Source organism: Melanerpes formicivorus, unplaced genomic scaffold (assembly GCF_026170545.1).
Source record: "Melanerpes formicivorus ecotype bairdi unplaced genomic scaffold, bMelFor1.0.p_v2 SCAF_1, whole genome shotgun sequence".
NCBI lineage: Eukaryota > Metazoa > Chordata > Aves > Piciformes > Picidae > Melanerpes > Melanerpes formicivorus.
Window position 1 is genome coordinate 39,777,091 of NW_027142353.1, and position 23,523 is coordinate 39,800,613.

At 39.7% G+C, this 23,523-nt stretch overlaps 1 protein-coding gene across 1 annotated transcript in view; it reads left to right on the forward strand.

Moving 5' to 3' along the window:
* The window catches only part of GABRG3 (gamma-aminobutyric acid type A receptor subunit gamma3), a 411,489-nt gene that overhangs the window by 209,815 nt on the left and 178,151 nt on the right, over positions 1-23,523 (forward strand). Inside the window, exons 4-5 of the mRNA XM_068140659.1 lie at positions 18,433-18,653; positions 22,627-22,709. Of these exons, the coding sequence (XP_067996760.1) occupies positions 18,433-18,653; positions 22,627-22,709 (304 nt within the window). The remainder of the gene's footprint in view (positions 1-18,432; positions 18,654-22,626; positions 22,710-23,523) is intronic.

Consider the following 23,523-nt stretch of genomic DNA (forward strand, 5'->3'; position numbering starts at 1 on the left):
TAACATTTATTTTCATCTTCCTTTTTACTGAAATTGGGGAAAAGAAAGACAAAATGGAAATAAAAATAAAACCTTTACCAATTTAAGAACAGTATTCAGAAATTAAATAAATGTCAATTGAATAAGCCAAAATACATTGAGGTAGAGAAATTTCTCTTCCATACAAGGAAAAAGTACTGGCAAAAAAAGGACTGCTGTGGAGTTAATTACTGGTGGCATTCACTGCTGGGCAAATGATCAACCTGAGTCCATGTACCACAGAAAGACACTTACAAGCATTATACTAAACCCATGACTTTTCTGTATAGGATGTGCATAAACACATCCAGATGGAACAAACAGAACCTCCACAGCATCTTCTGCTCAAAAGAAACAACTACTTGCCCCATATCTTCCTGGTTAAATTTACAGCTATGTGGTGCCAGTGACAGTACGTGTCCTGAGCCTATGGCCAAAGGATGGATGAATGTCCAAATGGAGATGCAGGTGTGGTTGAAAGGGGACTGATGTCCAGTAGTTACCATAGCAATGGGAAGGAGACCAGCAATGGTGCAGAGGAGTGCCTTCCTCACTTGGGTTGGACATGTAACTTTCCTGATTACCTAAGTGATGCTAGGGAATTTAGGCACAACATATCAGGAATGCCTGTGTTATTATGTACATATATTAACCTCTTTCATTCTAGTTAGAAAAACTGCACTGGAAATAAAGTATTTCTCCCACACAGGCTACACCAATTTTAATCTCTTTTGATTGATGACTGTATAACTAGTTCACAAGTGTTGTAAATGTGCCCTCGGGAATGAGTGGCAAAGATACCAATGAATATATATATTAGTAGTTTATTTATGTACAAACTATGCAACATGTTATTTACAGTTGCTATTTACAGGTACAAGTATTCAGTTGATGGAACTACCTCTACAGAATGTCCATGCATGGGCACTTCAAACAAATAAAATGATTTATAGAACTTAGAATCGAAACTGATTTGAAAAGCAGCAGGGGAGGGGTTTGTCAGTGACCAGCAAACCCTCAACTCGGAGCGGTTTGGCACTACCTTAACTGAAGTTCTATAAAGAAAAGGCTTGGCTTACTCACAAACTGAGAACTTTGCAGAATGTTTCCTCGATAATGCATTTATAGTCCAGAACATGTGGCAAGGATATGCCGAAATAAGGAAATAGAAAATGGCGCCATCCACGTGGTGCTGTGCCATGTGGTTGCTGCTTCTCCCAGAGTACAAAGGTTCAGGAGCCTCCCAGGGGAAACTTCAGAGTCTTTTGCAGGTTGGTCCACGAAGCACACTGCCTGGTAAAGGTTCCATGCTCTGGGGGTTCTAGCAGTTCAGGCTGGTGGTGCACACGGGCTACCACAGTTTCATCCTGTAGCGATGGGTCATGCAGTGAATGACCCCATGGGGTATGGTCCATGGGATAGGCACACAACATGACACTGCCCACAGCCGGGCAATGGTGGCAATATGCAGCGAGGCCTTCTGGAGCACTGATTCAAGTCCCAGGAAAGATGGACTGTAGCGGAACAGACACACACACACACAGAGGCATAGGCAGTAATACGAGTGTGGGGCACTTGTTTACCGAACAGCCCCTATTTACCATTTGCCCCAACAAATACTGCTCCAATGAGCATCTGTTGCTAATGCAATATTTAACCAATGAAATGATGTTTTGCCAAATATGGCCTGCATCAAGAACAGTGTGGCCAGCAGGAGCAGGGAGGTCATTCTGCCCCTCTACACTGCACTGGTTAGGCCGCACCTCAAGTACTGTGTCCAGTTCTGGGCCCCTCAGTTTAGGAAGGATGTTGACTTGCTGGAATGAGTCCAGAGAAGGGCAGTGAAGTTGGTGAGGGGCTTGGAACACAAGCCCTATGAGGAGAGGCTGAGGGAGCTGGGGTTGCTTAGCCTGGAGAAGAGGAGACTCAGGGGTGACCTTATCACTCTCTACAACTACCTTAAGGGGGGCTATAGACAGGCAGATGTTGGTCTCTTCTCCCAGGCAGCCAGTACCAGAACAAGAGGACACAGTCTCAGGCTGTGCCAGGGGAGGTTTAGGTTGGATGTTAGGAAGAAGTTCTACACAGAGAGAGTGATTGCCCATTGACATGGTCTGCCCGGGGAGGTGGTGGAGTCGCCATCATTGGAGGTTTTCAGAAGGGGTCTTGATGGGGTGCTTGGTGCCATGGTTTAGTTGTTTAGGTGGGTTCGGTTGGTTGATGGGTTGGATGCAATGATCTTGAAGGTCTCTTCCAACCTGGCTTATTCTATGTAATAAGCATATGCCATGAACGGGTCAAACATGAACATTTAGCCTGACCCTTGTTTACCACAGAGGTGGAAACACACCCAGGCAGATTGTTTACCTGGACTCAGTGGTGCCAAGATCCCCTTCCCCCTGCCAGCTCCAGAAGGGAGGGGGGAAAGGGGGGTTGAGTCACACACAGAGAAGCATATTCTGGTAATATTTGGGGCACAATCCTGGCTGTAAGCAACATTCACTACAACAAGTAGCAGAATTGTTTTTTCTTCTTTCTAATATAATATAAAACCACCTATATTCCAGTATCAGTTATTAATCCTGCTGTGTTAGAAAGTGAGCTTTTCTTATATGTCATTACATGGTAATTTCATTTTCCCTAATGAGCTTTGCAAGATAGATCATACAATTTCTTGTTTAGGTTTGGTCTTTTTTTTTTTTGTTCCCTAACAATATTAGATGTTGAAAATTTCTGGTAGGCTCCTTTTTAATTTCCCCAACTGGGGAGTGATGGAGTTTATGCATTTAAGAGGAATGTGCTCATATAAAACTAATAGGAACATCATGAACTTCTGAAATTGTTATCATTGAATGGCCCAGTGAATGGCAGTCAGACATCTGCTATTTCATTTGGTATCACTTTTCCCACAGACTATGGAAAATGCAGAATTACTAATGTAAATAGGTTATTTAATATGAATTTTGCATCAATAAACAATGGATTGAAATCTTTGGGGAGCTGGAATTTTATTAACTTTGTCTTGGAAAGTAGAGTCTTAAAGGGAGACAGAGTTATTTTGAGTGTCAAACCACCTAACACAAGAGGGCTCTGAAGAGGTAAACTGTGAACCAGAATATCCTCAGCTTGGAAATAACGGAAGGCTACGCTTTGCCTGCTGAAGGCAGCCACCTCAGTCTTGGGGGCAACATTTTTAATGTTGAGTCTTGGCCTCCCTTCAGTGTCTGCTTACAGTAATACAGAAACAGAGTGGCCTGGTTTTGTCTGAGCTAGTTGTGCAGAGGGATGCAGGGCTGCCCCAACTCCTTTGGAGCCAAGAACAGGAAGGACTTGAGCACAGCTGAAGCTCTCCCTACAGAATGTCTCTCTGTGCCTGCATGGCAAAACAATCTTGTTCTCAAGATAATTTTGAGGGCTTTTACAAATAAGCCTTTTCCATTGCTTTGTGCACAGTTGGCTTTTTCATGCAATGATTTATTTAATGATGATAACATCTAAACACATTATATGGATGCAGAATATATAATCATAGAATCTTCCAGGCCAGAAGGGACCTCCAAAAGTCACGTAGTCCAACCTCCCCACAGTCAGCAGGGACATCCTCGACTAGCTCAGGTTGCCCACAGCCTCAGTGAGGCTTATATAACTACCCTACTCACTGCTGCTTCATTTGTTTACACGATTTCTGTCATCCAGTGCTTAACCTCTCTTTTTGGATCCTATCTTCTGTGTTGTGATGAATTTAGTCTTTGTGACCTGAGTATGTCTATTCTGCTAAATCAAAGACATCCATGGACCAATACTTGTCTCCAAAACTGAGTAGCACCAGTGGTTCTAAGTCTCCATTTCTTAGTTTTAGCTGCCTCTGTGGCTAGTTTAGAGCAGGACATATTGCTCTATTGCTCCAAAAGGGGCAAAAGAATAACATTCACACAAATGGATTGGATAGTAATGGAAAGTTTAAATGGAAAAGCAATTTATACACTACAAAAACTACAAAGCATAGTGGTGAGCATAGCAAAGCATGTAAAGTTCAAAGAAAATCCCCAGTCTAAACTTAACTTAACACACAAATTCCTTTATGCCAGATCTTAAAAAAAAAAATTTTAAACTCCCCTTCTCCCAACCATAGGGTTCTTTCTTCACCCTGCATTGCTAGGCTGATTTCAGGCTGGCCACGCCTGAACTGCCCCTCCCCCTCCCCCCCCCCCCCCCCCCCTTTTACCCTGGCATTAGGTCTAAACAGACCAAGATTGCACAGGAAAAAAAATAAATTACTCCAGCCAAAGAGGCCTGTGATACTTTGTAATAATATAGATGTTTTAATTACCTCGTGCATGCTTTCAGGACAAGATGTAAGTAGGCAAAGATCTATATTACGTTATACAGGAAAACTATCTAGTCTATGAGAAAGCACGGTTCACATCTCAATTGGTCATTTTCTATTGGCATGCATGTAATTAAGGCATACAATACGTCAAAATAACAAAACAATATTTTGACAAATTCTGCAAATTCTGCAAATTCTGCCTACTTTCTCTCTTTCAGTTACAAGCTGTTTACATTACTCTCAAAGTCAAAGAGAAAATATAGCTTTCTTTAATTCACAGTATCACAGTATCACCAAGGTTGGAAGAGACCTCGAGGATCATCAAGTCCAACCTGTCACCACAGACCTCATGACTAGACCATGGCACCAAGTGCCACGTCCAATCTCCTCTTGAACACCTCCAGGGATGGCGATTCCACCACCTCCCCGGGCAGCTCATTCCAATGACAAATGACTCTCTCCGTGAGGAACTTTAATTCAAGCAAAAGCAAACCTTCTCTATAGTCTTCTAAAGCTATCCAAACCCAACCCTTTTCCTACATTTCCCCCTTTCTGTTTACTAATAGAACAACACCTTTCTAAACCTTTCTAAAATTGTTAGTGTATATAGAAGCAAGCAAGTTAAAACTAACTGTATAGCAAAAGCTAAAGTTCTGTAATGCAGTGTGTCTAACGGACTGATGTAACCTATACAGGACACAATGCTTAGGTTGAGCTAATTAGAACATTCTAACAGAACTGGCATAATATATGGTTAAAGATAACAAAACTCACAGCTACATCTCAGTAATAAGTTCACATTCCTTTCCACTTGTCTTACAAGGTCAGAACACAAACAGAACAGTTGCTTCTCTCAGTCCGAAAGTTTCATCTCAGTTACTCACCTAATTCAAAGAACTTGCTTTTTTGTTACCTGCCCGATCTCTCAAAGAAGAATTTAGGTCTTACCAATTCCAATTTTTACATTTCACTCTTCTTATTAACAAAGAAGACCTGATTAGGCTTGAATACATTGTACACAAGAATTAAGATATGAAAATCCACAAACACAGCAAACCCAATCCTCAGCACTGTCTTTTACAATCTGCTTTAAAGTTATGTTAAATTTTTATTTTTCTAAGATGGTCAAAAATAATAAATTGTTTAATGTTAGCAAGATTCTTCTTGATCTGTAAAGATAGATCTGGCCAGGCTCCAGCTTTACAGATAAAGAAAATACTTGCAGGCAAATAGCAGGAGTGAAAAGGCTCCTTCACTGGGTCAGAGATGACATCCTGAATATTCATTGTTCTGCCCAATATAAAATTGAACATAACAATCCATTTTTACTCATCCTAACAATATCAATCTCGTGATGCTATGTTTTTGCTAAGGAAAGGTACTGAGTCCTATTGATCCTAACTTTGGGCTAATGTTGTTTGTTTTTCTTTCAAATTTCTCCTAGCTAATTCTTACATCCTCCATAAACTTTGCTAAATCACACTCGAAACCATGTATAAAATGAAAATTTGAGAACATAATATGCTTTAACCATTCTTTTTTGTGACATAATACCTGAATTCTCCCTTTTATGTTTTTTATAACCTAAAATGAAAATGTCTTTTGTGCTATAATTAATTTTGACTTTCCCTTTAACTAGTTAAAATTATGACAAACTGGTGAGTTAACATATAAATCCATGTGAACATTTTCTCTAATCACACAACACTTAAGCAATCATGATATTCAGTCCTGATTCAGATGTTTTTTGGTACATTCTTCTCATCGATTCTTTTGATCTCAGTCACTGTGATCTGTGTTAGGTAGGTCTGCTGATTTTCACCTTCATGGGAAAAGCTCTTTGTCCCATCCTCTTGATTCTTGTGCTGTTGTTTGTTGAGATGATTGCAGTACTGACTTGCAAAATTGGTGTGTCCAGGTGTTGACATGGGTTAGCTATTTCTTGCTGGTATCACTAAAGCCTTAGTTATAAAATATGCATCCCTTTTTTTTTTTTTTTTTTTTTAAATTTTTTATATATATATAATCCTTATCTTAAAACTATTATGAATACAAAGAAAACAACAAAAAAATTCATTCTATAATATCCCTATATCAAAGTCTTAACTGATACTAATACCAAAAATCCTTAAAAACTTGAAGAACTATGTAAAAATTAAATTATCAAATCAATGTGTAAAAAGAAAGAAAAAAGATGTTACATTAACCAAAGAATGCTTTTTTAAATGAAAACCTATTTACCACAACCTTCTCTTATATTACATGGAGATCTCCTGAAATGTTATAACACACACACCAAAAAAAAAAAAAGGTTCGAACCCAAAGAAAAAAATTAAAATTTGAACTCAGAGAAAAACTTAAAATTTGAACTTATTACTAAATACTTATACCTTAGTATAATTACTAAATACTTATAAATACTACTTACTATTCATTATGCTTACTAGTAAAACTTAACAAAACATCAAAATAACAAATATCTATAATACCTTACAATCAGAAATACACTTTATTATAATTATCATAACCCTTCTCCTACAATGCTCCCCCATTGTTACCAGATGAGAGAATCTCTCTCTCCCACAATAGCAGAGAGGGAAGAAAGAGAAAGGCAGTAACTTTGCAGCTATATTCCTAAGGGTGCAGGATTTAAGGGTAGAAATACACAATTTCCTGTGTTCACCCACTGGTCTGGACACTCTAGACACTGGAGGTCTCAACTTTGTGGCTTCTTTTTTTGGAGGCACCTATCCTAAATGACCACTTCTTGGAAAGAACAGTGTAAGGAAGTCAGCTGGTGAATGACTGGAACTGAGGTGCTTAAGCAGTTTGTAGACTCCCTGTGTACTACAGCTGTAGAATGCAGTCATTGAGTTGGTGTTTCCTTTAAGAAAAAGCACAACAATTGCATTTATTTTGATCCTTGAAAATGTTCACTGCTAGGTAGCAGGATGGTTTTGAATGGGAGAGTTTGAAATCATGGGATTTAAATCACTGGTGAACTGTAGCTTTCCTGGACAACACTGGAGAGCACACTGATGATTTAAAAAGTTTCAGAGAAAGAAAGATAAGGTTACAACTGTTTTCCCCACCAGAGTGTTTCAAAGGATAAGAGAACAAATTTTTTGACAGTTAGGTACTGTAATGGAGTGGTATGTGGATTCTTAAGATATAACAGCCTCAGGAGATACTCTAAAAATGCTGCTGCAGGGAAACAACTGGAAGAGGAATTTTACCCATCTGATTTGCCACATGCCTCCATACCATATTTTCTTTCAGTCATGATTCTGTGTGAGACCTTCACTGTGTATATTTTTTTTCCATCACTGCCCTGTCTCCCATTCCTTTACAAGGGTTTTACTGAGCTGAGTGACAATATACAGAAAAACATGGTAAGCTCTACTTTTCTAGACTGATGGTGGTATAAAAGATGTTTCAAAATGTATTTCGACTTTATTTGTCTCTCCATTATTAAAACAAACTCTTTCACAGAATCACCAAGGTCGGAAGAGACTTCAAAGATTATCAAGTCCAACCCATCACCACAGACCTCATGACTAGACCATGGCACCAAGTGCCATGTCCAATCCTTTCTTTATCACCTCCAGGGATGGTGAGTCCACCACCTCCCTGGGCAGCCCATTCCAATGGTGAACTACTCTCTCAGTGAAGAACCTCCTCCTCACCTCGAGCCTAAACCTCCCCTGGTACAGCTTGAGACTGTGTCCCCTTGTTCTGGTGCTGATTGCCTGAGAGAAGAGACCAACTCCCTCCTGGCTACAACCAACTTTCAGGTGGTTGTAGAGAGCAATGAGGTCCCCCCTGAGCCTCCTCTTCTCCGGGCTAAACAATCCCAGCTCCCTCAGCCTCTCCTTGTAGGGCTTGTGCTCAAGGCCTCTCACCAGCCTTTTTGCCCTTCTCTGGACACATTCAAGTGTCTCAATGTCCTTCTTAAACTGAGGGGCCCAGAACTGGACACAGGACTCAAGGTGTGGCCTAACCAATGCAGAGTACAGGGGCACAATGACTTTCCTGCTCCTGCTGGCCACACTATTCTTGATGCATGCCAGGATGCCAGTGGCCTTCTTGGCCACCTGGGCACACTGCTGGCTCATGTTCAGCCAGCTGTCAATCAGCACCCCCAGGTCCCTCTCTGTTTGGCAGCTCTCCAGCCACTCCAACCCCAGCCTGTAGCTTTGTATGGGGTTATTGTGGGCAAAGTGCAGCACCCGTCTCTTGGATTTGTTGAATGCCATCCTGTTGGACTCTGCCCATCTGTCCAGTTGGTTGAGGTCCCTCTGCAGAGCCCTTCTACCATCCAGCAGATGAACATCTGCTCCCAACTTCGTGTCACCTGCAAATTTGCTGATGACTGAGCTCTTTAATACAAAGATTATATATGCATAAATTCCTATCATGTGCAGTCTTTAAGAGTGCATTTATTTTTATGAACAGGGTAGTTTAGCTTCTGTTTTGTATAAGCTAGTGCCTCAAGAAGTATGATTATAATTTGTTGTAAAATGTGAATACTGAGTATCTGTATAAATTGTTGTAGACCTTTTTTTTTTCCACATATCAAGTATTCTTACAAAACCTTAATATTGTACTTTATTTTATGAAGTACAGCAATTAGCAGATGTTCACAGACTTTTGATTTTCTCTTTCTTTGTTTCATCTCTTCAGGGATCTGTCCATTTTATTTTATTATTTCCACAGGAGTTAAGCTTCTCCTGGTGTATTTGTCTTACTAATTTCACAAGCTAACAACCTTGGTTTCTTCAACATCAAATTAGGCATTTGGCATCTGTCAAAAGAACCACAACCTCTCTGCTGTCTTAATAAAACCTTAAATTACAGGTCAGAGTGGGCACTGTGCTTTCTTTGTGTATACCAATAATATTTTTCCTTCCACCAGCAATTATTTCAAGTTACATTGCCCACAAGGTAACAGGGACCAAAAGTCTGCCCACTGGCAATACGTGTGTATTGCCCACCTCTACTTCCCCTATGATTTCCTTGTATCCTTTGGACATGCATTTTTCTAATGTGGCCCAATTTAAGAGCATGTAATTAGACTCATCAAATATAGAACTTTTCATCAGGCTTTGTCTGCAGCAGGACATGAACCTTAGCCTTCTTGACACACCAAGAAAAGAAGCTATGAAAGTGCAGGTGTGGCGCAATCATAGCAACTGACATGTCTTTGGGAATGCTTTCAGAGAAACAGAAGCCTACGGAAGGGTCCCAAAATAAGTGGGAAGCAGCAATATTCAGCAAGAATGAAAAGTTTTCCAACAAAAGGGATGGAAAGTGAACAGATCTACATGAGCTGCATTCTTTCTATTTTCATGCTGTGTTTCTGATTATGGAATGGTTGGTCAAACCAGAAGGGATAATTCATCAGTGCAGAGTGAGGAGAAGACATGAAGGGATCTTATGGGGTGGGCCAAGACAAGCATCTGCAGTCCTCCCTTTAACTGAGTGTGAGAAGTGATCTGGAATACAGCAGAACTGGAGCTAGCCTCCAGGAAGCCAAAGCAGGTGCAGTGAGACAAATATTTTCTTATGGAAAGGAAATGCTGCATGATAATTGCATGGTTTTGTTTTAGTGTGAGGTTAGCTGTCTTTCACTCTTTATAATAGCAAGAAATCAGTTAGTCTCCTAAGCAGCCAGTGGGAAACACTACAGTGAAGAAAGTAAGCTTCAGTCCTTGTTGCTCTGAAACTCCTGCTGAGGCAGTGCTGAGAAGAGCTTTTATTTCTTTGACTCAAAGCATTCAGCTACAGAGACAATTGTGGCTGCTTACTGAACTGTTTTCCCCATGTTAACATGAATAGACATTATGTCTGTCATCATAATGCTTGCAACTTTCTGCAAGTATCAAAGCAAATTCTCACAAAAGAGCAACTTATTCAAAGTATTTCTAGACATAAAACAGTTTGGAAATTGTTCAGTTATGTATTTTACTACCACATTAAACCTAATCATTTTGTGTTTTGGTTTTATTTATTTTGGAGGTCTTTTGAAGGTACAGCTTCAGTGCTGCTGGGAAAAGTAAAGTCATATTAAGAATAAAGTTCAAGAGTGGGGAAGTGTTTCCTGAGCTCTTTCATCTCTCAGAGACTATTAGAAATAAGGATAGAAGCTGGAGGGAGAGTAGGAGCAGGAAGAGTGAAAAGAAAGGAGGCTTGTGGAAAATGGGAAGGTGAGCCACAATATGCTATGGCTTAGGTCCCCAAACCCAGTGTTGTATGTTAGTGTGAAATGACTCACACTGAGAAGCCTCTGAAAACAGGAAGCTACAGGCTGGCAGAGAGATACTTTAGGGGATGTTACAGGTAGCCCTAATGCTGCTACTCCATTTATCTGTAGCTGTGCTGAAAGCAAGACAAACTTTCAGGGCACATGTGTGAGAATTACTGTCCTCAGAGAAGGCTTGTATTAGTCTTGATGATACTACAAGTGTTTTGAATATACAGCGCATATGAAATACACTTTATTTTGCCTGATGTCCTTCAGAAGACTTCATTTATTTCATTCTGCATTGTTTCCACAATATGATTCAAAATGACTTTGCTGGAAAACTACATTCCACTACATTCAGTTTCTTTCCCATAGGATATCACAGGTTTATCACTAGTTTCTGAAACTAGAATGCAAGCTGCACACAGCATGCAAAACCAACTGATATCTCTCAAGGAGTAATGCTAAGGTAATATTTTTAGCCTTCCATGGCTGTCCTGGAGTAGCCACAATTCCTGTCTTTTTATAATACATACAACACACATTATAGGGAACAATCAACACACATCATAGAACCATGGAATCACAGAATCAATAAGGTTGGTAAAGACCTCAGAGATTATCCAGTCCAACCTATCACCCAAGACCCTGTGACTAACTAAACCATGGCTTCAAGTGCCACATCTAGTCCTCTTTTGAACACCTCCAGGGACGGTGACTTTACGACCTCCCTTGGCAGCCCATTCCAATGGCAAATAACTCTTTTTGTGAAGAACTTTCTCCTTACCTCGAGCCTAAACTTCCCCTGGCACATCTTGAGACTGCGTCCTCTTGTTTGGTTGCTGGCTACAACCTCTTTCAGGTAGTTGTAGAGAGCAATAAGGTTTCCTCTGAGCCTCCTCCAGGCTAAACAACCCCAGCTCCCTCAGCCTCTCTTCACAGGACTTGTGCTCCAAACCCCTCACCACCTTCGTTGCCGTTCTCTAGACACGTTCCAGCAACTCAGCATCTTTCCTAAACTGAGGGGCCCACAACTGGACATAGTACTCCAGGTGTGGCCTAACCAGTGCTGAGTACAGGGGCAGAATGACTTCCCAATTTCATGCACCAATTGCTGTGGGAGCATTTATTTCCAGTGAGACCAGTAGCTATGAGAGTGGCCTGTACCTTTTAAAATGATGTAATTGGTTGAGTTGAATCTCCTGCTGATATTCAGTACCATGGTGCTGTAATGCCAGCTCCAAAACAAAAGTGCTGGCTGGAGTAAAGTATAACAGGGCTTGAAGTTCAAATTGTAACATGGGAGTCTTCTTGTTCCAGTTGTTGCTTTCATTTTCTGGGTTTTGGGTGTTGTCATTTTCCACTGGGCAGTCTGCGGGTCAGGGGGTGAGGGGAGGTCATTGGCTTCTGCTGCTGCTTCTATATTTTGCTGAGCTTTTCTGCAAAGAGGCTGAGGTAATTGTGCATTGCATTATGTCATTTCTATTAAAGCAATTTACCTCAACCCAGATTATTTTTTATTTTTTAATGTGTTACATTCCCTACCTTCTGTGTTTGGGGAGGCTTGTGAGAGTGGACTATGTTAAACCAGGGCAAGTTATTAAAAGCCTGTTCAGAAGATGTTACACCACACAAAGGACAATCCTCTCCTTCTAGGCCAGTTACCCAGGGTAAGATATGATGAATCAGGGAAGCTAAAGGTAGGCTGTGCTCCCCAGAATTACTCTTGTTTTGTTATCAGGTGTGTGGATGTTGTGGTCCAGGAAGAGGAAGCTATGAATCTCATATTTCTGGGATAATTTCGTCTTTCCCTCATTTGTCACACAATTAAAGGGGCAGCTGAGTTGATCAGATAGCTCTTTACAGGATAATCTTCAGCAATTCAGTTGTTGATTAAACTTTCCTTTGAAATATGAAGTGAAATAGAGAAAATATTTTATGAAAATGAACTTCAAACTCTGAAAAGATGCTCCTTTTTCAATACTCTTCAAATGATCCGAATTGTAAACTAAACAGACATCACAGGGTCTTTAATGTTTTGGACACTTCCCATGAAAAAAAATAATTTCTCAAGGGCTTCTCTTTGAACTTTTAATTGAAGCATAGCAAGGACATAAAGAAAGAACGTTTCTAGATGTGTTCACCTGTGGTCTATGGCTGAGTGCAGAAAGAAGGCCAATCCTACCCTGCAGTGATTTTACTCTCATTTCTCTTCTGTTTTCTAGAAGAGCCCTGTCCCACGTCTCGGTTTTCAACATAATGTTTCACATTTCTGGGATGTAGTTTGTATGGAAAAGGTTCTGTTATTATTGACTTTTTAAAAGGTGTATTTCATACTGAATTGTTCGGGATGAAATATAAAAGGAAAGTTTAAAACTTCCAGAACAATTGGGTGAAGTCAAACCTTTTGTTAACTAAAGGAAATGTTATCCTTTACATGGTTTATTACACTAGTTTATGGCAACAGTATTTGTGCTTTGTTGGTGTGATATAGAAGGGGTGCAGAGTACAGAAGATTTATCATCTAAACTGAGCTCTATTTAGGTATTTTCAGTTGATTGAGTATAAATCCCAGTAACAGCTTTAATCAAACAGTCTTACTTCATCAACAATCAAGATACAGGATTTACAATGAAAAACATTAAGATTTTTGAAGAGTAAGAGAAATAATTCTGAACTGACCACAAAAGATAGCAGTCATTGTCCAAAGGCTTGCTACAGTATAGGAAAATGGAGTCTTAAGGGGATGGTGCACTTTTTGTTAGCAAGCAGACAATGGTCAAGCATTGTAATAGGCTGCCTGGAGAAGTGAGGGAGTCACCATCTCTGGAGACTTTCAAAACATGTAAACATGGCACTTCCAGAGATGGTTTAGTGGGCATGGTATTGTTGGCATGGCAGTTAGACTTCATGATTTCAGAGATCTTTTCCAACCTTAATCATCCTACGATTCTAAGAGCCTGTAATGTATCATGAAAAAAATTCTTGCATTTTTTTCTAAGGACAAATGTCATGATGTTGTTGTTACTGTTGTTGTGAGGAATTGTGAATATGCAGAAACTAGAAGGCTGCAGCAGGATAATCAACAGCATACCATACTATTAGCCATAGTCATTCAAATAGGTCACCCAACACTGACAGGCAATTAAATTAAAATTTCCAGGATTAATCCACAGCAAAATTATATATAATGGTAGGCGTGAAACTTCATGTGTTGCCAACGATGAGTTAGCTCTTCTTTTGACTGAGAAAATAATGAAAATTGAAAATAATCTCTTTCCTCTGTGACTACAGATGCCCCAAACAATGGCATTTGACACTGTTCCCCGCAGCAAATTCCTGGCCAAGCTGTCAGCCCATGGCTTGGACAGGAGCACACTGTGATGGGTTAAGAACTGGCTAAAGGGTCGAGACCAGAGAGTGGTGGTGAATGGTGCCACATCTAGCTGGCAGCCAGTCACTAGTGGTGTGCCCCAAGGATCGGTGCTGGGCCCCATGCTCTTTAACATCTTTATTGATGATCTGGATGAGGGCATTGAGTCCATCATCAGTAAATTTGCGGATGACACCAAGCTGGGGGCAGGTGTTGATCTGCTGGAGGGTAGAGAGGCTTTGCAGAGGGATCTCGACAGGCTGGACAGATGGGCAGAATCCAACGGCATGAGATTTAACACAATCAGATGTCACTCTTTCTCATCTTATTCAGTCATTTTTCTCAGCAAAAGTTCAGATTTGTAGGAGAGATTAACATTTGAACAGGAAGAAATGTTTTCCATGAGACAATTACTTGCATACTATACAGGCAAAAGCACCATGATGTTTTCTTGGGTTTTATATGTTACATTTGGAAGTTAAGGAAGCATTGTCAAATACCAATTTTTAACATTTTTTGACGTGACAGAGAGGTTTTCAGTGACAGCATGATGACAAATTCTTTGGTCATAAGCTAGTCTTCAGCAGAGAAAAAAAAGAAAACAAAGACATTTCACTCAGAGGTACACATCAGCTGCCAAGAACCAGGCTTTACATTTTATATGATCAGACAAAATATAAATAAACATTTAATTCTACTGAAAATCATTAGTCATTCCAGAAACAGTAGAAACTACTGATCATTTAAAATTTCTTAAAAGGCCTGATGTTATGTAGTTCGTGATTCAGCTGAATACTCACATATTTCAGGAGTCTTCCACTGGGAAACATTCTCATATTCTAGTTTCACATTCTCACTCTGTCAGTTTCTTTTAAAGTGTTCATTAAATAAGCCCATTTTTGTTATGTCATCAGATTTGGACAGATTGTGGAATTCTCAGATTTCATTTCCAAGAAGTCATTAAATGTGGGGAATTCAATATATAACATGCTTTATGAATTGATTTTTATAATCAAATATCGTGAAATCTATTAAAATTGATAATAAATTATTCTTCTGCCAATCCTTTCAAGTTTATACGTGAATTGTACATCAGAGGAATTTAATATTTAACAAATATATGATGTACTAAAAGAAATAACATTTCCCTAGAATTTCCCTTCATGTTAATGTGTAGACCTATTTCTCCCTTAGGATTGGCCCTTACTTTATCTCAAGGAAAGCATCTTTTCTGAAGTACCTCTGGAGTGCAGTTTCAATTAATGTATCTAGGCACAACATGAATATGTGCTAAAAGAAGAAAAAATTATGAGTCTGTTTCACTAGCATGGCAAATTAGGATCTTGTGAGATAGGAAAGCACAGTGACAGAACACTTTAGAGTACATGACCTTGGCATCATTTTCCGGAGAATGACGTTTCACTTTCTGCCACATTTCTGTTGCAGTAGCAAAACAGAACATAAAAACAAACAACCAACTCCCACCAACACTGTAGGGTGTTGCTTCATCTGAGGCATCATTTCTCTGAAATTTGGTGTCATGTCTGAACTCTAGGTACATAAAAAACTAAACCAGCAGATATTACCTACCAAATAAAAACCATTTCTTTCTTATATTATGTTGACCCACATATGAGACTGACACAGAAACCTTTCTTCTAGTGGTTTCTTGTTGGATACTGTGTATTGAAGATCACTATATCGGGTTTACAAAGCTGTACATGAAAAGCTGTATATGAAGGTTTTTGACTATACTGGGAACTCTAGTCATTGAAGATAAAGGTAATTTTCCTGAAGTGTGCGCACTCTTAGCTCCATTAGAAATGGAGTGCCAGTTTTGAAAGCATCCCCCATAATCTGGCTGGTTGAGGACTGAAACTGTAAACTGATCCAACATTAACTTCTAAAAAGGATTAGCTGAGAGAATAGAAATTGCATTTCAGATATTATATGGAAATGTGCATTTAGTTTTACTGGGAGATTTTGTTTTGTAGTTTATGCATTCTGACTGAACGTTATAAATACATTAATGATAAGAAAGAGGAGTAAAGTATTGCAGGAGTCAGAGCAACTAATTATAAACAGCTTTGACTTCTCTTAAAAATATTACGTTGGTTTTTACAATCTCAGTTTACAAAAAGAAAAATGTTTTTGGTTTTTTTTAATGGACTGACTGACTCATAAGGTCTGTGAACCATTTAGTTTGAGCTGAAATGCTTTCACTATGGTGAATGGAGTTTCAATGTCCAATTGCAGAGACATTTTAGATAATAATTATTGATGGCATTTAATAGTTGCAGTAATAAGTAAAGGAGATGCAAAATGGGAATTGGATAGTCAAGTCAGCGTGGACCTGCTTCTAGGCTAATGTGATCTGTTTCTTAGCCAGAGCTATTTATCTGACTGGAAACCACAATGATATATCTGTACTGCTCCTGGTGCACATGTTGCTCAGATCAGTACCTTCTCAGGACGGTGTATTATGGAGCATAAGGTCTTTCCTTCCTTTGGCAGGTAGATATTCTAAATATCCTAAATCCAAAATACCATTAAATATGTAAGGTATGCTAGAAGGAAATTATGACCAGTCCTTAATTTAGTCAAAGCATTAATGTAAAAAACCTCAAATATGAATATCATGCAAAAACTTGGCCAGTAGAAAGACAGCACTGTCATTACCCATTTGGATACAAATGGTCTTTGATTTTATAAATACTGATTGCCACATGTGAGCTAAAAAAGTATCTACTCACTTGATATTTGGAAAAACTCATAGAGATGTCTGGCATGTTCCTCTGTATAGAAGCTTAATATGCCAAACTGTTGTCACTGGACTTTCAATGACTAAAATGATAAAGCCGATTGTAAAGAAAAAAGATCAGCACTCTACCATCTTAAATCTAGTGAATTAAGGGTGTTCTTTTTGAATAATAAAAGTACACTGCATACATTATATTGCATCTTTTATGCAATATGCAACCTTCTGCTCATCTGGATGAAAGAAAAGTCTCTTCAGATTCAAAACTCTCAGCTTCCCTGAGAAGATAAAGCTAATGATACAATGAAAAATGGTGGTGAGATGGACTATGAACAAAAATAGACCTAAATGTCTTTGGTGGTTAGGCTTTAATTCCAAAGATGATCAATTACCTGGTAATTGGATACTGGCTAGCACCACTTACACATCTATTGATCATTTGCCATCTAGAGATGAGGTCCAGAGTATGTTTTGGGCTAGGATTACAGTGTCAATGAGTTAGGTTTACTGGTGTTACAACATCAGCCAAAAATGTAATAGTACAGGAGAACCAGACAGCTCTTAGCAAAATAGTTGTCCTCAATTCACATTACAAGCTCCTTGAATGTTCCAAAAATTAAAAAGTACATGTTAATGGTTTTACCCTTCCCTTTTAAAACATGGGAATAAACAAGCTAAAATGCAGTGAAAAATGAAGTTGAGTGGTCACAGGCAAAGAAACACCAGATTTTCCCCATAGCCTTGGTTCTTTTACTCAGATATACCAAGAGTGTATCTACCAGGGAGACCTGAGGAGATGTTTTCCTCTGCATTATCCCCAGCTCCCATGTTAGCCTATCTTACAGAGCATGCATTCTATGTCACACTAGTAAATGCTGTCCCTGTCATGGATGCGGCGAGCCCTGCAACACTGAGAGGGTCTTTCATGATGCAGTCTGATGGCTGTTTCCAGGGCGTTCACAGGTAGGCCAGTCTGGAAACAAGAAAAGGAGCATAAGCAAATCACGTGTGACCTTTCCCAGCCTCTGGTGGCTGGACTTCACATTTCAAATACTGGTTTTAATACAGTTTCTTCCATGGGCTATAAAATCCATAAATCAACACATAAATGACATCAGACTACTAAAGGTAGTAACCTAGTGCTCTTAGCATTTAGAGTACATGAGGTGTCTGTAAATATGCGTGAACACACCTTTCTAATTCTGCTGCAGTGTGGCCTGAAAAGGATTGGCTGAACAATTGGTAACAAACAGAACAACTAATTTATTGAATTTACAAAACCCACTCCCCGAAAGGTATTTCCATAATCAGAGGAATTTACCATTCTCCAGCTTACAAACGTTGCTTCTGTTAATCTTTCACACCTCCTTTGCCTGTCTGCCTTACGACAAAGTCTCTGCAGGTTGGACCTTGTAGCTGTGACTTTTCAGAGGCAATAGGTAAGACAATAGCAAGTTATTGCATAAATTATTATGGCACAAGACCAAAGCAATGGAGATGTTTGTTTTCTAAAGCATCTAGAAGGGGAAAAAAAATTTAAAAAAGTGAAAAAAGCAAAAGTGTTTCCTGAGTTAGTAAATTAAGAAAACATGGCTCCATTGGCCTGAACATATCCTACTGTCCTACACCCAGACAGACCTTATCAAACACCAAACAGTAATGAGAAGTGGGGAACTGATTTCAATTTGTGTATCATGCTTTCATTGCAGGAATATCAAATTGATATATTTTTTGCCCAGACGTGGACAGATAGCCGTCTTCGCTTCAATAGCACCATGAAAATACTGACTCTGAACAGCAACATGGTTGGCTTGATCTGGATCCCAGACACAATATTTCGTAACTCAAAGACTGCAGAGGCTCACTGGATCACCACCCCCAACCAGCTTCTCCGCATATGGAATGATGGCAAGATCTTGTACACCCTCAGGTGAGCACTCAGTGAGATGCAGGAATGGCCACCTTGGGCATAGTCGTAATTTTCATCTGTACTTTTGTTCTCCTCTGCTGTTTTCTTCCTGATGCTTACCTGACCATGCTTGACAAATACTAAAATATTCAGCTGTAAGTACTGCTGAGTTTAAATAAAAAAGTTTTGTCTTTCTGAAAAAAGGAACCTTGAGAACTGGAAATAGGCCTGTCCATATTGTAGAAGTTGTGCTTTTTAGTGCTTTTAATAAAATCAGGACCATGTAGTCCCCTAAAAACCTGTTAGAAGCTTTTCTGATTAGAGTCAGATATGTAGCTGGATAAAGTATTTCTAGATTCATGATAATTCCAATATTTGATTCTTCAGATAAGTCACACTGAAGGTAGTCTATCACATCTCATCACAAAAGTGAATTGCTAGAGGAAAGGCTTTTAGGATTTTCCTAATAGTTGTGATACCATCAACTGTATTGTATTAGAGAGACTGTAGTTGCATAAAAAAAAGAAGCCCATGGAAATCAAAATAAAATGTGCTTATGTCTGGAAGAGATGAATTGCTGAGAAGGGAGATTTGCTATAAGCCATATTCCACTTACCAAACTGTTTCAGAAACATGACTTTCAGGCACTACATTTTCTTCAGTGATTGTGTTCAGCCCTCTCAATGCAACAGCATATTCTGATCATACTTGCAGTTGCAGGTGGTCTCCATTAGAAAGTCTTTGGTGAACCATAAGAAAGGAATTAAACAGCTGGAAAAGTAGCTCCCATTTTCAGCATTCTTCCCTTCTTAGGCTGATTTCACTGTGAAGATCTTATTTCAGTAGCCTTTAGCTAACGACTTTGGTGCTTAGGATGTTGTGACAGTTTCAAGCTGTGCCTTTAAGAAAAGGACAGCTCCAAAATACTCTAGCTGAGTGTTTTGGTATAAAAAGGAAAAACAAAGATAATTCTAAACAAATTTCACTGGCAAATCAGTTAGAATGTAACTTTAAGAACTTAGTCTGAGTTCAGTCTGTTATGCTTTTCTCTTCTGTTCTTGGATGGAGTGCATGCTGTTGACCTTGGACTGATGAGATAAGAAAACTAACTTCTCTAACATCTGCTTTGAACTAATGATTTTTCCCTTAATATCCATTTATCTTTTAATCCTTTTGCCAACCAATTAGCCTTGGACAAGAAAAGAGGGAGAGAAGGGGTTTTTGGGGGAACCCAGGGGGGATTCTCCTCGGGAGGGTGTTTCTGTGTTACGTTCTTTCCTGTATATTTTTGTATATACTGTAAATACAGTATATTTTGTATATATTCATTGCTTTTCATTCTGCTTGTAAAATACAGTTTTTCATTCGCTTCTCCAACTGAGGCTAGCTGTGCTTTATGTGGTGGGAGGATTAAACCTTCACACTACCACAGATGTTAATTCCCATACCCTTTTTGTTGATGTTTTTCATTGTTTTGTTTTTCTATTAACTCCTATTTCACTTTTTTGTGGCAAGTTAAGCTTCTACTTAATAGTAGTTAGGTTTGCATACCTATCACTAAAGAAACTATGGAATGGACTTCAAAATTTGTTAAAATAGCTAAAAAAGGGGTAATACTTGACCACATGGATTGTTTGAATGAGTATTTTTAGTTTGTGAAATATATTTTTGGTCTGTTTTTCCCACTCAGGTAAACCTCCTCTTTACATAGAAAGAATATAGAATTTGTGCTTAGTAACATTGTGTCTTCCAAAACCAGTATTTCTGACTGCAGTGAGCACAGAGAATGGTCTGGCATTGAAGCAATGACTGCTGTATGCCATGGCACTGTCAGGTGCTGATGAGTCTTCCATGTTCAGAAGAATTATATAAGGTTCAGTCATGCTCCATGTCTTTCCACCCTCTTCTCCACCTGCTTTTAATTTTGTTACACTGAAATCCTCTTCTAGTGATGGTGTAAAAATGCTATTAACATTGTCATAGGTGGAGGAACACTGTTAAGTTCCTTTCTGTGCCACCCTAAATCTGAGAAAAAAACGTCCCCCACGCAGTTTGCTAGTTCTTGAATTAGTTTTAAAAACAAAAGAAAAAAAAAGGCAACAAAAACCCCTCATGCCCCACAGTTGCTGCATGAATTCAGGCATACAATTAATGTAGTGCCTGTTTCCTGAAAAAAACAACCCAGTATAATAAACTAGCATTTAATGCAATCTACCTGGGTGAATAGATTTACTTTGTAAACCATCATAATTTCATAGTTTAATAGTTTCATTCAGGGTTGGAAGGGACCACAAGGATCATCTAGTTCCAACCCCCCTGCCATGGGCAGGGACACCCCACACTAGATCAGGCTGGACAGAGCCTCATCCAGCCTGCTCTTAAACACCCCCAGGGACGGGGCCTCGACCACCTCCCTGGACAACACATTCCAGGGTCTCACCACTCTCATGGTGAAGAACCTCCTCCTCACATCTAGCCTGAATCTCCCCACCTCCAGCTTCATTCCATTCCCCCTAGTCCTATCACTACCTGAGATCCTGAGAAGTCCTTCCCCAGCCTTCCTGTAGGCCCCCTTCAGATACTGGAAGGCCACAATTAGGTCACGTCGGAGCCTTCTCTTCTGCAGACTGAACAGGTGAACAATTAGTTCACCTCGGAGCCTTCTCTTCTGCAGACTGAACAGCCCCAACTCCTTCAGTCTGTCCTCATAGGAGAGGTGCTCCAGCCCTCTGATCATCCTTGTGCCCCTTCTCTGGACACGTTCCAGCACCTCCACATCCCTCTTGTAATAGGGGCTCCAGAACTGGACACAGTACTCCAGGTGGGGTCTCACCAGGGCTGAGTAGAGGGGGAGGATCACCTCCCTCAACCTGCTAGCCACACTTCTCCTGATGCAGCCCAGGATCTGATTGGCTTTGCGGGCTGCAAGTGCACACTGAGAGCTCACATTAAGCTTTTTGTCCACCAGCACCCCCAAGTCTCTCTCCTCAGGGCTACTTTCCAGCCAGTCACTGCCCAGCCTGGATTTGTGCCTGGGATTGCCTCGACCCAGATGCAGGACCCTGCACTTGCTCTTATTGAACTTCATGAGGTTGGCTTGTGCCCACCTCTCCAGCCTGTCAAGGTCCCTCTGGATGGCCTCCCTTCCCTCCAGCGTGTCTGCTGCACCACACAGCTTGGTGTCATCAGCAAACTTGCTGAGGGTGCACTCAATGCCACTGTCCATGTCCCCCCACAAAGATGTTGAATAAGACAGGTCCCAGGACTGATCCCTGAGGGACTCCGCTTGTCACTGGCCTCCACTGGGACATGGACCCATTGACAGCCACTCTTTGGGTGCGGCCATCAAGCCAGTTCCTTATCCATCTAGTGGTCCACCCATCAAACCCATGTGGTTTTATTAGAAAGTATAAAGTCACCTCCATTAGTGTCCTTTGAGTTAAGGATTTCATGTAACACAAGATTTCAGTGGGGTTGAAGAAATTTCTGCTGATCTGTTACATCTGTAAAACTGAGAATAGCATAAAGAGATGTATTAAGTTCTTGAGGGACAACCCATGATGATTTAAAAACTTGAAAGTTCATACCATAAATAAATACAGAGAATGTTACTTATGAGATTCTTTATAAGGTTTTAATTTTGTGGAATTGCATACCACCACACCAGCCATATTTCCTGGGTGTTTTAAAGGATAGCTATTTCCTTCCCATGACCTTCAGTGATGAATTGTCTAGAGAAAAATATATGTGCAGATTTCTTGGTATCAAGAAACTATTAATGATGTGTCTGAAATTTTTTGTGGTTTTAGATAATCGTTATTGGTTTGGATCAGGCCTAAAGAACCAATGAACAATATGCAAATATAATCCTTACCTTTTAGCCCTTACTTATGGATGTCAAGGTGCTCTCGTATGACACCTAGAGCTACTCTGCCTTCTCCTCTGACTGTTCACTGTGCTGATGTGTAGTAACAGATGCTTGGTTTCTCCATAGGCTTACCATTAATGCTGAGTGCCAGCTGCAGCTGCACAATTTCCCAATGGATGAACACTCATGTCCTTTGATATTCTCTAGCTGTAAGTACTGCTTTGATGACTTATTGTTGCATATGATGATTATCCAGAGGTATTAGTTCAATTCTGTTTTCTGTGAGGTTGTTCAACCATTCTTCAAGACATACAGAGTTTATATTTGCTTACATATTCAGGGAATTTTTGTTTTCCTCTCTAGCAGTCATCGCAAATGGACTTACACCATGAAAAATTCTGTAGATTTACTCAGCCTTTTTACTTGATGCTACAGTCACACTTTCACCAGTAGCAGATATTTGTACCTGTCTGTGCTATGTTAATCTGTACAAAAATGTGACATGCAAATGAGAATAGAAATTGCCGTTTTCTTGTGGAGGTGTACAACTTGAGGACATGCCTGGCAATTCTTGAACATCTGAATTTATAGCAAGTAGCATGGTAATGCCTCTCTATTCTGTAATAAATAGTGTAACTACTGTAAATCTCATTTTATTGCTCAGCTTGTCCAGTAGTCTTGATGTTGTAATGTATACACTATTGGTGGTATGTTTAAAACCTACAGAAACAAATGCATTGGTGAAATGGGTTGAAAATTAAAGTCAAATGAGTCAATTTTGACATCCAATATCACCATGAGGAAGGTTATCATCATGCTGATTCATTTCAGAAAGCTTGACAGCTTTCTGCACAGTTTTGTAGTAAGAAAATGCAAGTGTTTCACATTTTTAAAGGGTGTCTACTAAAGATTTATCCTTTGATAAATGCCAAGACTCAGGATCAGTGTTCTCCAAAAGTGAAGGGAAAAGTATTAGTTTGTCTTTCTATTTACAAAAGACCATTTTATCTATCATTTCTTAAG